Here is a 16,883-nt window from a genome sequence, read left to right as displayed (position 1 = left end):
ATGAACAGAGGCGAGGTGCTGAAATGGGTTGGGAGAGGCTTCCTATAGAAAGTGGGGCTTTAGCTGCAGCTGGAAAGAAACCGGGGCAGGGCGGGCAAAGCAGAGGAGGAGGAGGAGCATCCCAGACGTGGGGGACAACCAGGGGAAATGCCTGGAGGTGGGAGATGGAGGGTGCTGTGTAAGGAAAGTCAGAAGGCCAGTGTCACTGGATGGAAGATACCATTATGAAGGACTCGGAACATCAGAGAATTTCATGTTGGGGGCGGGGGATGACAAGGTCAGGCCTGTACTTTAGGAGGCTCGACATAGAATTGCCCACCAGCAGGGCCTGCGCTGGGGGTGACAGCGTCAGAGGAGAGAAGGTGCCCCAGAGGTACAAGCACCAGGCTGTGGCAGTGACTGGCTGTGGGGGGAGAAGTGAAGGACTGGGAGCCTCGGTGACTGGGAAGATGGTGGTGCCCTCAGCAGTAACTGGACCTTGCAGGGACAGTCGGTGAGTTCAGGATGGCTCCGGGATAACCAGCTTGAGATAATCCCTCTGGCAGCCGGAGGTGAGAGATGAGGTCAGCAGGGAGGTCAGGGTCGGACAAGTAGATCTGAGAATCCTCAGCTTAGAGACCCCCCCCAAGTGAAGGACAAGAGAGAGACAAGAGAAGAAGGCTGGGACAGAGCCTGAGGTTCACCTAGGCTAGAGGCGTGATCGGGAGGAGGGGCCGGCAGAGGGGCCAGAGGAGGAGAGCCCTGGGGCAGGGGTGTGGGGAGGGGGGTCCGGAAAACCCTGAGAGAAGTCTCTTCCGGGCAGGGAGGGTGATCAACAGTGTCAGAAGCTGCAGAGAAGTCAAGGAGGCTCGAGGGTTGAGAAGAAAGGACACTGGGTTTGACAAATCACTGGTAACTTTGGGGAGATGATGTCAGATGCCGGACGGCAGAAAGCTAAGAGAGCAGGAGGTGAGAGGAAGCTGCTGTGGAGCCCCCCACCCAAGGAGCACAGTTCTAGGAGGGAGCAGAAACATGGGAGGGTCGCCGGTGGGGAGGGAAGGGTCACGTGAGTGCTGTTTGAGGCTGGGGGAGACACGGGCCTGTTTGTAGGTAACAGGGAAGCAGCCGGGAGAGACTGAAGGTAAATGAGAGAGCCCAGTGCTCAGGGAGGAGCCTGGATGTGTGGGGACACTAGTGCACAGAAGGGTTTGCCTGTTCAAGGAGAGAGGTCGTCTCTTCATGTGAGGTGGTGAGGGAGGAGAGAGAGGGCTAAGGCGTCTGAGAGGGGGCCAGTGAGGACAAGGAGGGGAGGGGAGGGGAGAGGAGACGAGGAGAGGGAGCTCTCTGTGAATGCCTCCATTTCTCTCAAAAGGCGGAGACCACGTCTCTGTGCCCGAGGGCTGACCCCATTTCCAGGGTCACCAGGCACATCAGGACGTTCTCTGGTAGGGGGAGGGTACAACGCTGGGCCTCTGGCCAGTGCCAGGCAGGACCATCCAGGCGGAGTGGGGGCTCTGAATATTTTCCCCCAGAGTGACCCGTGTCCCCTGCCTCTTTTCCTCCCTCTCCCCACCCTCCCATGCCCAGAGTCTGGAGCCTGGCAGCAGGCCCAGGCTTGAGCAGAGCTTTCTCTTCTGCAGTCCAGCGTCTGACCTCATCCCCCAGGCAGGGAGGTGGCACAGGGGATAGAGAGCCGAGCCTGGAGTCAGGATGCCGTGAGTTCAAATCCAGCCTCTGGCCCTTACTAGCTGTGTGACCTGGGCAGGTTAGTTAAGCCCCGCCTGCCTCAGTTTCCCCATCTGTACAATAGGATAATAATAGGGTTGTCATGAGGACCAATGAGATCATACTTTTACAGGGCCCAGCACAGTACCTGGCCCATGGCAAGCACTAAAAATCCTTTCTTCCTCCCACTCCATGTCCCATATATCAGTGATTCTGTTGAGGGCGTAGCTGGGCTCAACAGCCCCCGGGGGCTCTTGACCTCTAGATGCTGCCCCTGATGAGTTCTGGGATGGCAGCCGTGGCTCTTAGGGGTTCTAGAGGCTCAGGGGGATAAGTGACTCCCCCGGGGTCACTCAGCTTTAGGTGAGCCAGCCCCAGGCTTGCTGAATCTGGAGGTCTAGTGCTCTGTCCACGAGGCCACCCAAGGAAGTGGCTGCCACTTCATGAAATGAGTCTGGGGGCCTCTGGGATTCCCGGTGAATGAGGAGCTGGCTGTGCCAAAGGGCTTTGGGCGAGGATATCGGGTATTCTAGAGACGTCTGCGGCGGCTGCCTGGCTTCTGCCCGGCTTCTAAGGCAGAGCAGTGACCTGACTGTGGAGCAGTGCGGGCCAGGGGAGCTGGGCTCTCTCCCTCTTCTGGGCACTGACACCTCCCGCTCAGGCATCACCACGAAATATGGCTGGAATGGAGTGCACTGACCTCGCTTGGCCTGGAGACAGGGCGTCCCTGGCGCAGCTCGGGCATGGCTCTTTCATCTTCCCTTCCTGACGGGTCTGAGAACGTCGTGGCCAAGTTCAGCCCCCTCCTGTAACATAAACTGTTCTGACCCCTCACCCTCAGGACAGCTAGGAATGGGGATTGATGGCCTCTTCAAAGGCCTGAGGTTACCTTACAGCCCATCCTCTGCACGGCAGACGTAGCTAAGGCGTCCGTAGAGACCCACGGGAAGACTGGGCTGGAGAAGAGACACAAGTGGAGCTTGGGCCGAAAGGAGGTGAATGCCCTGGGGTGCAGGCCAGTACTGCGCCCCAACAGCAGCAGCAGCAGGGCCGGGAACAGGTGAGCAGGTGCTCTCACCTGCACTGCGGGAACATCCTTAGGTTGGACTGGGAGGCTCTCAGGAGAGTCGAGGCCAGAGGCCACGAGGCTCCAGCGGTCTGTTGGGCACGTGTATGCAGAGAAGTCAGGGGCTTTTGTCAGGCTATCTGAAGGGCGTTCAGAGGTGCCAGAGAGGCCCATCCCACTGTGGCACGGTGAATTTGGGGGGAGCTTGAGTGTCTGGTTCCCGTGGCATTGCTGCCGCTGGCTCTGCCCTCTGGGGCCAAGCAAACAAGGCAGGAGGTCACACCCCTGTCCCCGCAAACAGCCCCCCTCCTTTCCCCCACCCCTGACTTTTCTTTCACCCTCTATGCCTCCCCACTTCTTTCAGTGGAGGGACCCTCACACTTGAGCTGGGGCTGCCCTCCCCTTTCTGGCCTGTATGATGAGGGATGAAGCAGGCGACCTCCACGGGCCCTCCCTGACGGGATTCTTCCCTTATCTAGCAGGGAGGGGAGGCTGAGGAGATCCTGTCCTCCCAGGTAAGAGTACTGTCTGCCCTTGGGCTGGCTTAAGTGGGAGGCCATAGAGCATTCTCGGCTCGGGGTACCTCCTCCCTCCGCGGGCAGCCATCCAAGAATCGGGGCATTTGTATTAATAGTCCTCCTGCTGCTGCAGGAGCTCTGTCCTTATTTAGGCAAAGAATGAAGCCGTGTGTGTGTGTGTGTGTGCGCGCGCGCGTGCGTGCGTGCATCTGTGTTTATGGGCACACATGTGCGTGGTGTGTGTGCGCACGTGTGTATGTGCATGTGTGCGCGTGTGCATGCGTGTGTATGTGTGTGTGCGTTTTGTTCCATCCTTTGCTGCTGCACTCTCAGTCAGCCTCCATTTCTGAGTGATATAGATGGAACAGAACACACACATGTGCAGCAGGGTCCCAGGGCCGGCTCTCAAGGATTCCGCCTCACCTGGGGCATCTCCAGTGGAAGGATGCCTGCCCTAGCAGAGCTGGGCCTCTTCCTGGTTCTCACAGTCTATGCATGCCCAGCATGGGAGGGTGACCCGGGCTGGGGGTTCAGAGCTGAAAAATGACGGCCTCTGCCTCCGAAGAGCCTGTGCCCAGAAGGGTTGAGCTCCTCATCGTTGGAGGTATTCAAGAGGCCAGTTGTGATGGGCAGAGGGGGACAGGGACAAAGGGCTCGGGGGTAATTCATAGGTCGCCCTAGCTGCTGCCTTGGGAGGCTTTCTGAAGGCTGAAATAGGAAGGTCACGCCCTCCTAGCGGAGGGATGGACTAGCATAATGTGGAGTGGGGAATAATGGAATACTAGCCAGCGGGGCCACGTGAATTCAAATCTAACCTCAGACACTAGCTGTGTGACCCTGGGCAAGTCACTTAACCCCGATTGCCTCAAAAATAAAAAAATAAAAGGCACTGAGCTCCAAATGGTTACCCAAACAAAGAGAAAGCTGTGGACTTCACAGACTACCAGAAGTGACCCCTGACTGGGCCTGGGTCCTCTCATTATTGGCTGGAAAGCCATGGCCAGGGTGTCTGGTGGTGGCTCTCCCCTTCCCATCTCCATGTTAGAGGCTGTCTTGGTGGCTACCACATTCCTGGGACAAGAGCACCTTGTGTCCCCGATCATTCCATGGTGTCCTCAGCCCTTCACCAGGGGCTGGAGCGCTCCCAGCACTCCCAGGGCTTTGCTCTGGTGGGCAGAGCGGCTCAGAATCTTGCATTGCTGATTGCTCCAGTGTTCGCCCATGAAGTAGTGGCTTCATACCTGGTGCCCACCAACATGTGGCTCTGACATTGCCACTGTGGGGGCCAATGTTGGCATTGGGGGCTGCCCCTTGGAATGCTCTCATTGGCATTTCACTGGTTTCAATCATTCTCCAGCAGATGGTTTAGCCATTTTTGCTTCTCAAAAAACTTCCTGGTAATAGTTTGAAGACTTTGGGAAAAGAGAATCCGGTGGGAAAAGGGAAAGGGGATAAGCATTTACTAAGCACCTGCTTGCTATATGCCAAGTACTGTGCTAAATGCTTTTTACAAATATCAAGGACTATCAGTGCCTCCATTTCCTCGTCTGTACAATGAGCTCCTTGCCCGATCTAAGTCTGTGATGGTGTGACTCACAAATCGAAAGCAGCCTCTCTTACGGGTTCTGGCTGGATGGAGGGATCTTAGTCTCAGTCACTCAACAAGCATTTATTTATTTATTTATTTTTTAGTGAGGCAATTGGGGTTAAGTGACTTGCCCAGGGTCACACAGCTAGTAAGTGTTAAGTGTCTGAGGTCATATTTGAACTCAGGTCCTCCTGACTCCAGGGCCAGTGCTCTATCCACTGCGCCACCTAGCTGCCCCCCTTCCTCAACCCTCTTAATTCCAGGGCCTTCCCTCTCCATTATTTGCTATTTATCTTGTATACACTTTGTATCTATCTGGTTGCTTTTCTTCCCTGTTAGATGGTAAGCTCTCAGAGGGCAGGGACTGTCTTTCGCCCACCCCCACCCCCTTTTATTCATCTCCAGCTCTTAACACAGTGCCTGGAACAAAGTAGGCTCTTCATAAAGATTGATTGGTTGACTGATAATGGAGGAGACAACATGACCTTGCCCAAGGAAGGACCCACTTGCAAGGCCCCCTGGATCTGGGAGGAGAGGGGAGGGAGGGAGGAGCTAGCGGTGGCAGGGGGCAGTTCAGTAACAGATCAACTGAGAAAAAATGGATTTTGAAAACTGGAATCCTTGCTGATTGTTGGGAGTGACCCTGGGGAAGTCATTAGGTCCTCTGGGCCTGGGTTTCCTTTTCTTTCAGGTGGTCTCTAAGGCCTCTTGTGACTCCAGGGCTGTGGTCTCATTTATAGTCTCCCTCTAACCACACTAGATGGGAAATCCCTGGAACACTGAGATACATGGTTAGGGTCCCATTAGAAGCCCCAGCAAATTCCATTTCTAATCCTTTCTCTACCTTCCCCATCTCTCTTCCTCTCTTCCCTTTCTGGCTTCCTCCCCGGCCTCCTCTGCAGGCTGTACATCTACACAGTTTGGGGCTTGGCTAATCCCGAAGGCAGGATATTGATTGCCAAATAAGGCTTTGCTGCTGAAGAGGGAGTGGAATGTGACTGGGTTCTGAGCCTCCGGCCCCTGCCTAGGCTGCCAAGCAAATTAGGTCATTTCAATGAAGGAGCTTTTTTTAAAAGGATGTTGGAGACTGGATGAGGAACACAATGGCGGGTTGCTAAAACAGGCAGAGAGAGAGGTGGGGGAGAGGTGTGGGGCCCTGCAGAGGCAATCAGGCTAAGTACCCACTGGGCTCAAGGCCCAGACTGGGAGCTGGGGGTGCAGTGATGGAGGACAGCTGCTGCTGCACCCTTGCCTTTGAAGAGCTGACGACCTCCTGGGAGTCTGGGGTGGCTGCTTCAGAAAGTCGGGGGACCCTCTGGTACTCCCGCAAGAGGAAACTTCCTTCACCAGTGCTGGGCAGCTTATGGTCTTAGAGAGTCCCTCTGGAGACTGACAAGGGAAGGATTTGTTGACACAGTCAGTGGGTGTCAGAGTTGGGCCTCGAGCCCCCAGGTCTTCTTGGCTCTGAGACTGGCTCTCTGTCCACAATCCCACACCACTTCCCATGATCCCCTTGGCGTGTAATCAGGACGAAGGAGAGAATCAGATCCGGTGCTTCTGGGAGACAATGAGGAGAAAGGGAGAGGACCCTCTGAGTCCATTAGGATGAGAACAGGGATGGTTTTTTGCTCTTTCTTTGTGCCTCTGGTGCCCTGCACCTAGTAGGTGCTTAGGAAATGCCGGTTGATTGATCAGTTGGGGCATCAGGGCAGACTTTGCGGAGCATCATTCTGACAAGCAGGGAAGGAGGGAGACCACTTGGGACCGGAGGAGTGACTGGAGAAATCCCAGGAGGGGAGAGAAAGAAAGGTCAACACTGAGGAATTGTGGGGAATCAAGAGTTGTCCAGTTTGGCTGGCATGTGTCTGGAAGAATGTCATAGGTCCTTAGGCTTAGAGCTGGTGGGGCTCTAGAACTGAGAAGAAACTCGGAGGTCATTCAGTCTGGCGCCAACTATTACAGATGGAGACACTGAGGCCTGGGGAAGGGGAGGGGCGACTTGGCTTGAGTTTCCCAAGTCTTCCAGAAGTGGGGTGATCTCTCTACCAGCCCACACCGTGAGAAGGGGTGAGGCCCAGAATTCAGGCGGTTGGTATGAATACTGAGAGAAGAGGGCAGGCACGAGAGATGCTGAGGGTTGGGAGACGAGCAGCTGACTCACACTGGGGAAGGGGCAGCCCCCCGTTAGTGAGAGGAGTCAGGCAGAAGCAAGGATAGGGTGGCGGCCCTGGCACATGACACCAGGGCAGTGTCTTCATTGCCGTGCAGTGCTGGGGCTGCTCAGCTTCCTAGGACCTGACCCTGTGAACCCTCACAGGCTTGGGACACTGGTCTAAGGTGCTGAGGTCGGGGGGGCCACCATCCTGCATCCCCAGGAGGCCTGCCCAACCAGGGCTTCTCTGAGACAGAATAGCTGGGGTCCAGACTTTGTGCCCACAAGGCAGCCCCCCTCTGTCTGCCTCAGCTGGGGCCCTGGGCAAGGTTCTTTCACCCCCTGCCCTTCTTGTCAGATCCTCCTATCAGTGTCTCAGCCTGTCCTTCCCCACCTCCTACCAAGGGTGTGATGCCAGCACTTGTGCCCATCCCCTACCCCCAGTTTCTTCTCATTGCTGGTCTCATGGAGGTATGAGTCTTCCCATCATTCAGAGGCCAAAATCCAGGCATTTCTACCCACACTGGACTAGTCCAGGGGCTCAGCCTTTTTTGTGTTAAGGACCCCTTGGGCAATCGTTCTGGTGAAACCAGACCCTTTCACAGAATTATGTTTTTAAATACCTAAAATCACAAAGGAAACTATTTTTTTTTAATATAGTGATAAAGAAATTGTTTTTAAATTCACAGACACCAGATTAAATAAGCCCTAGTCTAAACCCAGCAACAAGTGAGTCAATTCCTTTGGAAAGATATGAGGTTTTGTGTTCATATCCTATGGAGGGAAAGAAGCTTTAGGGTAAGGTTTGTTGTTTGTCCTTCATTCTCTCTTCTTTTTTTTTTGGTGAGGCAATTAAGTGACTTGCCCAGGGTCACACAGCTATTAAGTGTCAAATTTCTGAGGCCGGATTTGAACTCAGGTCCTCCTGAATCCAGGGCTGGTGCTCTATCCACTGAGCCACCTAGCTGCCCTGTCCTTCATTCTCAAAGAGGACCCTGACATTGGGGTGATGTCATGACTTGCAGTGAATCATATTAAAGTGAGGGAGGGGTGTGCAGGGTCAGGGCCAGTGGCAATATATGTGTGTGCATACATATAGACACATGTACAATACATATACACACATATACATATATGTACATACATACATACATACATACATACATATCTCAGAATAACTGAAGATGGCCCCTGGTGTTTAAGGCAATTGGGGTTAAGTAGTGACTTGCCCAGGGTCACACAGCTAGTAAGTGGTGAGGTTTAAACTCATGCCCTCCCGACTTCAGGGCCAGTGCTATATGCACTGCACCACTTGGCTGCCCAAGGGGAAAGGAGGAATGAAAAAAGGGGCATTGAGGGGCCGTCCTTTCCCTTCTCCCCACCCCCCACTCTCAGGGCCAGGCCGGCTCTGTGTCCACCTGGGCTGAGGAGATGAAAAGACAAGGCCAGGAGATGATCACATTCTCACACTATCCTGGCCAGAGGCCAAGATATTAGAGACAGAATTGTATAAGGCCTTTTGGGGGTTTCCGGTGCTCCGTGTTCAGAGGGTAAGGGCCCAGATGGGGCTGCCTCTGTACCTCTTCAGGATAGAGCCAAGTAGGACTACCTGGATTCAGTTAAGAGGGAAGAGCCTTAGGCTGGCATTGGAAGAGAAATACAAGAAGTCATAATCTCTGTCCTCAAGATGCCAGAAATCAGCAAAGCTTCAAGCACCAACTATGTGCCAGGCACAGTGTGAAGTGCTGGGGACCCAAAGAAAGGCCAAAGATGGGCCCTGCCCTGGAGGAGCTTACGATCTAAAGAGGAGAGAACATGCAAACAACAGGGTCCAAACAGGTTATGGACGACTGAACGAGATTTATAATATTGGACAGAAGGCACTGGAGTTAAGAGGGGTTGGGACAGGCCTCCGAAGAAGGGGGCTTTTAGCTGGCCCTTGAAGGAGGTGCTGGCAGCCAGCAGGAGGGGACACGGGCAGGGAGAGCGTTCCAGGCCTGGGGACAGCCAAAGAACAGGCCAGGGCCTTGGGAGATCTTGGTGACTTGTGAGAGAAGCAGCCAAGAGGCTAACGGTGCTGGATCAAAGCGTCCGTGGTGGGGGAGCCGAGGTGGGAGGCATAAAAAGACTGGGGGGTGGGGGAGGCAGGGCATCGAATGCCAAACGGAATTTTGTATTTGATCCTGGAAGTGAGAGTCCCTGGAGTTTGGGGGGGGGGGAGAACGGCAGTGATATGATCAATGTCATGGGTGACCTGAGCTTGGTGGCCAAATGGAAGGTGGATGGGTGTGGGGAGAGACTCAAGGCAGGAAGACACCCCACCCCCCAGCAGCTATAGCAGTAGTCCAGGTATGAGGTGATAAGCGGGTGAGGTCAGTGTCAGAGGAGAGAAGGGGATGGATTCGAGAGATGTTGCAGGTGTGTAATCACTAGGCCTTGGCCACAGATTGACTATGGGGGACAGAGGTACGAGGTAGTGAGGAGAGGAGGATGACACCAAGGTTGGGAGGCTGGGAGGGGAAGGTGAGGACAGGGCAGGGCTTGTGGGGAAATGACTGTAGCACATCCAGTTCCAAGGTGTGATGCTGGAGGCCAGTGGGGAGATTAGGGTTGGACAAAGAGATCCCAGAGTTGTCTACTAGAGATGGGAATTAAATCCTTGAGCGTTAAGTGAGGTAGTACAGAGGGAGAAGAGGGCCCAGGGCAGAGTTAGCAGGCATAGCCTGGTTGAAGGTCCCACACAGGAGTGTTCAGGAGGAGGAGAACCAGGAGAGAGGGTCCCAAAAGCCCAGAGAAGGCCCAGGAAGAGAGAGCAGTCATCAGTGCCAAGGGCTGCAGGGAGGTCAAGGAGCGCGAGGACCTGAGAAAAGGCCTTTGCGTTAGACACTGAAGAGATAGCGGGTCATCTTGGAGAGCACTTTCAGCGGAATGAAGAGCGTCAGAGGAGAGGAAGTGGAGGCCCCCAGTGTAGACGGCCTCCTCGAGGAATGTGCCCATGAAAAGGAGGATATGCAGATTGGCAGCCAGCCAGAAATCGGGAGAGGGGAGCTGGGCATGAGAGTGGGCAGTAGGGAGGGGCCGGGGAGCCAGGAGAGATTGGGGAGGCGTGAGGGAATGGGATGATGGGGGATGTACGGAGCCACTTGGGAGACGAGGTGAAGGAGGACAGGAGGGCAAAACGCACCTGGGGAACAACAACGGAGGAAGAGGAGAGAAGGGAAGCTCTGGGTGACTGGCAGCATTCTTAGCTGGGAGCGTGGGAGGCTTAAGGAGGGATGGCAAGGCTTAGAAAACAGCTGTGGAGAGTGGGAGAGGGAGTCCAGTCAGGGGGTCTGACAGGACTGTTGTGCTGCGGTCAGACTGTGAGCTCTGCCTGACACTTAATGCAGTGTTATTGTATTAGCTGATTTGAGACTGTGTAACATAATGTGATCAGAAGTAGAATGTTGGGGAGTGACAAATGAGAAGAAATGTGAAAAGGGTGTAAAGATAAGCTAGAGCCAGACCCCGAAGGACATTAAATAACAAACAGAAGTGTTCTAGAGACTACAGGGAGCCACTGATGCTTCTGGAGCAGGTGAGTGGCACGGTCAGATCCATGCCTTAGAAACACCAATTTGGGCACTATTTGGAGGATTGATAGAGGAGGGAAGAGAAAGGAGGATAACTAATTAGAAGGCTCTTGTAGTCATCCTGGTGAGAGGTGATGAAGGTCTGGGCTAGGGTGTGGCCATGGGAGTGGAGAGAAGGGGGACAGGTGCTGGATTCTATAATATAATCTATAATATAGAGGACTTTTATATTATTGACATATTAATAGAACATTAATATAAGAATTAATATCATTAATAATAATCTGTACATAGATTATATTATAGGTGAACAGAGTCTGTGAGACATCTGAATGCTTCTGACCCCAGGGATCCTTGTACCTGAGATGGGCATTGAAGGATTTCATTAGGTGGGCACAAAGAGGGAGGGGAGTCTATTAGCAAAAGTAAAGAGAATGGGGGGCAGCTAGGTGGCACAGTGGATAAAGCACTAGCCCTGGATTCAGGAGGACCTGAGTTCAAATCCGGCCTTACTAGCTGTGTGACCCTGGGCAAGTCGCTTAGCCCTCATTGCCCCCCACCCCCAAAAAAATGAAGAGAATGGGATAAGACCTTGGGGACGTGAATAATCCAGTTTGGCTGGACTCTGGAATGGACAGAGGGAGAATCACATGAAATGAGACTGGAAAAGTACACTGAGGGCACACTGTAGAAAGCCTTTGATGCCAAGCTAAGGAGCTGGGTACTTAGTCAGGAGGGATGCAGAGGAGAGTCACAAGATTCTGGGAGGCTCTGAGCTCAGTACCAGAAACTAACCCTCCCCTTTGATGAAGTTCTGCTGGTAGTGCCTGCCTCCTGGTTGGCCTGAAGCCCTTGGGTGCGTGCTCGGTGTGCATGGATGCACAGTATGGCAGAAAATCCCTACCCTTTCTGGTGCACCCTCGCTGTGTGACCCTTGCCGAGTCACCATACCTTTCTGTACATCACATTCTTCACCTGTCAAATGTAAGGGGATATTGAAGGACACGGTCTCCCTTTCTAAGGTTTTTTATTTCACATGCATGAGTTAGCCTTGCAAACTTGAGACAGCTGGTGGAGCAGTGGATGGAACACTGGGCCTGGAGTCAGGAAAGACCTTTTAAAGTCAAATCCAGCCTTTTTAAGTGACTACACTTACCTCAGCCTGGCTTAGTTTCCTCAACTGTAAAATGGAGATCCTGCTAGCCTCTGTCTCTGAGGATTGTTGTGAGGATCAAATGAAATAACAATTATAAAGCCCTCAGCATAGTTTCTGGCACAGAGTAGTCTTAGGTAAAGGAGGATAAATGCTCATTCCTCTTTCCCTTTCCTTGCTCATCATTCTTGTCCTAACTCTCCAGTAGCTGCTCTCTGCAGCTCAGACGTCACCAGCCTCCACTTGGAAGATGTGACCCTTTCCTCTGTTGCCCTGGATGTAAGGGGAAGTTTTGAAATACTTTTTTTAAACAAATATTTTTCTCCATATGGCCTTGAACAGTCATCAACAAATTTACTTTTCTATGTATGGAGGATATGGGAAAAAGCAATGTGTGTAAGTCCATACATCTACCAAGTACAGTGCCGTTTTTCTTAACACATTAGTCCCTGCACTGCCCTGCTTGACTCTCTTCCCTTCTGAACTTCCTTTTTTCTCATCTATATTTTCATAGCTGTTTTGTTGGTATTTGTCTTAATTCGGGGTATCACTACCACCCTCTCCCCCAGAGAAAAGCCATCCCCTGTAACCGATATGTTATAGGCAAGCAAATGAGGTTTGAGTGATATTGGCTGTGCTTAAAAATGTGTGTCCCATTCTGAAGTAAGAGACCATTGCCTCTGCCCAGAGGAGGTAACATGGTTTTGTCCTTGGACTTCTAGAATCAGTCCTAATTCTGAAATCTTTTCAAGTTTTATTTTTCTTTAATTGAAGTCATAGAACTCTAGGTTGTTTTATGGACAGTGTAGAAATCATTGTATAAACTCGTTCTTTGGTTTGTTTCACTCCACCTCAGTTCTTAGGAGTCTTCTTAGAAATCCTTTTTCAAGGATCAATGTAAAATCCATCTGCAGTAGGGGCAGCTAGGTGATGCAGTGGATAAAGCATTGGCCCTGGATTCAAGAGGACCTAAGTTCGAATCCAGCCTCAGACATTTGACATTTACTAGCTGTGTGACCCTGAGCAAGTCACTTAACCCTCATTGCCCTGCAAAAAAAAAAAAATCCATCTGTAGTGTGCAGAGATTGGGGGACCCCCCCCCCCAGGAAAACATGGTGTCTGAATGGAAGGCACCATGATTGTACTCTGCTAGAAATGACCAATGTGAAGAATGCAGGGAAGATGTGTCTGGGAAGATGCCAAGGGAAAGAAACCTAGCCAAAGACACCCATAGCCTGGTGGTATTACAGGGCAAACACATGAAAGCAGCCCTCAGAGTGGGGCCCCACAGTGGGACCAGCCAGGCCTGGAGAGTTAGAGGCTAGCACAACTTTCTGCTAGCAATCACAGGCTTACTTTTCCAGAGGTTGCTAGGAGGGTTTGTTTGGGTCTTTGTTGGGAATGGTCTAGTATATCAGAACAAAGCGCAGTCGTTTATTTTTTTAAATCCCATCTGAAATCTTCCCCTAAGCGCTCAAGTATTCAAATGGCATTTGAAGAAACAATCAAACCTGTGTTCATGAAATGGCCCCGAAAGGGAGATGGTGATAGCATTGCTTGGGTTCTCTGGGAGTTGACCTGCCATGGGTCGTGGGTCATTGAGAGTGTGCCATGCAGGACTGTCTTCTGGCTTGTGTGCTTGTTTTTTCGCTTTTTAGGTTGGATTCTAAGACAGTGAAAACACCTCTCATTTGTTCTCTCTTCCCACAGGGCATTCGCTTCGATCCTGAAATTCCCCAGACGCTGCGACTAGAGTTTGCCAAGGCAAACACAAAGATGGCAAAGAACAAACTCGTCGGGACCCCAAACCCCAGCACTCCTCTGCCCAGTACCGCCCCTCAGTTCATCGCCAGGGAGCCATGTAAGTTACCAGGCACGCATATACACGCACACTTAACTGTGTTAGGACTGGGTGGCATGTCGAGTAGTGAATCATTCAGTGTTGTCCTGTTGTGGAGCCGACCCTGGGGTGGGGAGAGTGGGGGCAGAGCCTGTGGGAGGGATTTCCAGATGTCGTGTACAGAGGCATTGGCAGGTGACTTGACAAGGAGCATGAAAATGAACTCTCTCTTGGCCACCCACAAACCCTGTGAAGGTGGTCCATGTCCTTGGAGGCTGGCCCCTTGTAGCCATCCATAGAAACGGTTTTGTTCCATAGCCCCTGGGCAGCAAAGCTGATTGTCAGTATGCCCCCCCCCCCCCGCCTCCATTTGGGGGTGGATATTAGACCACTGGTTTTACCAGCTCAGGGCATGCTTGGGTTTAGACTATGCCGTGTATTTTTTTTTAAGGGAGGCAATTGGGGTTAAGTGACTTGCCCAGGGTCACACAGCTAGTAAGTGTTAAATGTCTGAGGCCAGATTTGAACTCAGGTACTCCTGAATCCAGGGCGGGTGCTCTATCCACTGCGTCACCTAGCTGCCCTTGGGTTTAGACCAAATGGGGATTGTCTTACAGAGAAGGGTCCTTTCTCTGAAAATAGTTACTGCGGCTCCCAAGCATGGGAGAAATGGATGCAGGGGCTTCCAGAAGGGATGCCCACCATGAGGGAGGTGGTGAGGGATCCCAGAACCCTCCATAATGTCTCCCCTGTAGCATCCAAAGCAGGTGCCCTTGTCATGGACAACAAGAGCCAATGCTGACCGGGGAGGGGGGTGCTTATGGGGACTTTGTGAAGGCGATGGGAATTGGTCCTCCCAACCTCCTTGCGAGATCCAATGTTCAGGCTCTGTCATCCCCATTCAGACGGGCAAACTGATGCTCAGAGGAGTTGAGCCACTGATCTCAAGCGTCAGAACCCGAGTCTCAACATGCCTCGTCCGCTTTCCCTGTCCAGCTCATCCCCTGGGATGTCGGGACAGGAAGGGCCCTGTGCCATTGTGTTCTCTTATCTTGTATAGTAGCACAGCTTTTGAGTTCAGCTAGGTCCCCACTGGTACAAATGAGGAATCCCGGTAAGTGGTCACACAGCTTTGAAATCACACGATTCCAAGTCGTCATGGGGAGAAATATGCTTACTGCTTCCAGTCTAGATTGGCATAATGGGACTGCTGGTGACATTTCTCTTTCCCACTGAGACCTTCCTTCCAATTGGTCCTAACAGCTTCTCTCAGTGGCCAGACTTTGGAACTGGGACCCAGATGATTCCCTCCTGTTCTTATTTCTTTGTCTCTTCTCCTTCCTCCTCCTTCCACCTCTTCTTCCTCCTCCTCCTCCTCCAGCCTGCCCGCTGCCAGCATCCCTAGAATGGGTTTGGAAGGCCTTCTTTCTGCACAGTGAGGGTGAGGGGCAAGATGGTGCCAAGGGCCTCCAAACCCCAACATTCCTTTGAAGATGGAGAAGAGTAGCCGCCCCTGGCAGATAGTTGGGCTGTTGTTGGCTCTCTTATGCCTGGGCTCCTCACATCCACCCTGCAAGGGGTGGCCACCCAGGGGGTTTGCTGTGGGGAGTGCCTGCCATGCCCTCTGCCCACGTGCTGCCCTCTCCTGGGGCTGCATCTGTAGCAGATGAGTACTCTTACCTCAGCTGGTGTGGAGCCTTCCTCTGTGGCTGCCCTGCCTGGGGTCCCGGTCAAGCATATGCTGTAGGGTGCAGTAAGGTTCCATTTGTGTTGGTGTAAGGAAGAGAGAGCTCAGCCCCTCCCAGACTGAATGGCAGGGGGTGGGCATGAAGCCTCAGGCTTCCCTGGATCTTCACTTTCAGGGCCGATGGGATGAGGGAAGACACTGGGTCTCAGGAGACCATCCACAGGCCAGGGTCCCCAAGTCTGCAGTCTGAGAAGTGGGTCAAGGATGTGGCCACGTTGAGCCCAGAGAAGAGGGAACTTAACCGGACATTATTATTGTCCTTGAACATTACCACTTTGTTGGGGCAGTCTCCCTTGTTTGCTTATAGATTGGGTCAGATATACTGTCAAGTGAGAGACTTTTAAAGTCTGTCGCAGTGCCCGGCATGTAGTAGGGGGCTCAATAAATGTTTGTTTCCATTCCTCCTCCTTTCTTCTGCTCTCCTTGATCACAGATATCACGCCTCCGGCGCCCTCCGATGCCATCTAGTCGAAAGCTTCTTAAACTGTGGGTTGAAGCTCCATAAGGGGTCGTGTAGCCGAATGTGGAGGCCACAAAAATGTGGCAATAGTAAAAAGGTTCTGTGTGCCTGTTTCGTGTGCCTAGATACCCAGGATCATGCAAAAATTCCTCAGATGGAAAGGGGTCGTGAGTGGAAAAAGTTTGAGAAGCCCTGATCTCATCAAACCCCTTTATTTGATATATTAGGAACTGAAGCCCCAGGGGCTGTGTGAGCTGCCCGGGGTCTCACAGTGAGCAGGCCTCAGTGGCAGGATTTGAGCGCTCTGGCTTAGAGTCGGTGGCTTCTGAAAACCTTCCCAGAATCAGGAGTGGCCATGGAGGGAATGGCAGCCAAGGAGATTGCCGCTCCCATGGTGGGGAATCCTTCCTGCCAGGGAGAGTCATCCAAGGCTGGCCAATCACTTAGCCAGGGTGCTGGAGAAAGGATCCATGCACAGGGACAGGGGAGATGAGCTGGCCCCACCCCGAACTCTTTCCCCCTTGGCACGATAGAATTCCCTGGTCTCCAGACCTATCTCCTCTGGGATTCAGCCGGCACCACCAAGATTCTCCTGAATGCTGCTGTCCCAGAGGGAATGAATATGGCAGACCCAGCCTCTCAGAGCGGGCACAGCAGAGCTGCCAACCACTGAACTGCTCATGGACTGCAGGGATGCTGGTAGAGCCAAGGACTCGACGTGAGGACACCTAGTGTGCTCTTTGCCAAGTGTCCCGGAAGAAACTGGGGCTGAAAGGCCCATAATCAGAGAGAGCCAAGGCCAGAAGCTGGCCTGGCCTGCCTCCAAGGCTCTAAGAATGGATGGTCAGTGTTTGAGGAGTCCTTGGGCCCATCTCTTCAGTCCAGCAGGAGGACACCCCGTTGTGTCTTTCCCCAGTGTCTTTCAGGGAGGTGCTCAGAACCTTGGACAACTCCTGAGCCTTCTCAGCTAGAAGCAGCTCTAGGCATTGGGTTCCCACCCAGGAGAGGCCTCACCCCAGCCCCTAGAGGTTGGGCAGGATAGAGACAGGCCAGTGTGCAGTCCTGCAGGGCATGTCCGGAAGG

The 16,883-nt window shown here is 52.8% G+C and overlaps 1 protein-coding gene across 2 annotated transcripts in view; it reads left to right on the top strand.

The window, feature by feature from the left end:
* Positions 1 to 16,883, top strand: part of RBPMS (RNA binding protein, mRNA processing factor) — a 154,737-nt gene that overhangs the window by 94,182 nt on the left and 43,672 nt on the right. For both annotated transcript variants that reach the window (XR_006353516.1, XM_043969665.1), the window contains exon 5: positions 13,464 to 13,614. Coding sequence is in view for 1 of the 2 variants with exons in the window: in XM_043969665.1 (XP_043825600.1) it covers positions 13,464 to 13,614 (151 nt within the window). In the remaining variant the exon portion in view is untranslated. The remainder of the gene's footprint in view (positions 1 to 13,463; positions 13,615 to 16,883) is intronic.

This window comes from Dromiciops gliroides, chromosome 6 (genome assembly GCF_019393635.1).
Source record: "Dromiciops gliroides isolate mDroGli1 chromosome 6, mDroGli1.pri, whole genome shotgun sequence".
NCBI classification, from domain to species: Eukaryota; Metazoa; Chordata; class Mammalia; order Microbiotheria; family Microbiotheriidae; genus Dromiciops; species Dromiciops gliroides.
Note: the sequence above shows the minus strand (reverse complement) of the source record. Positions and strands in the feature narration are given on the sequence as shown.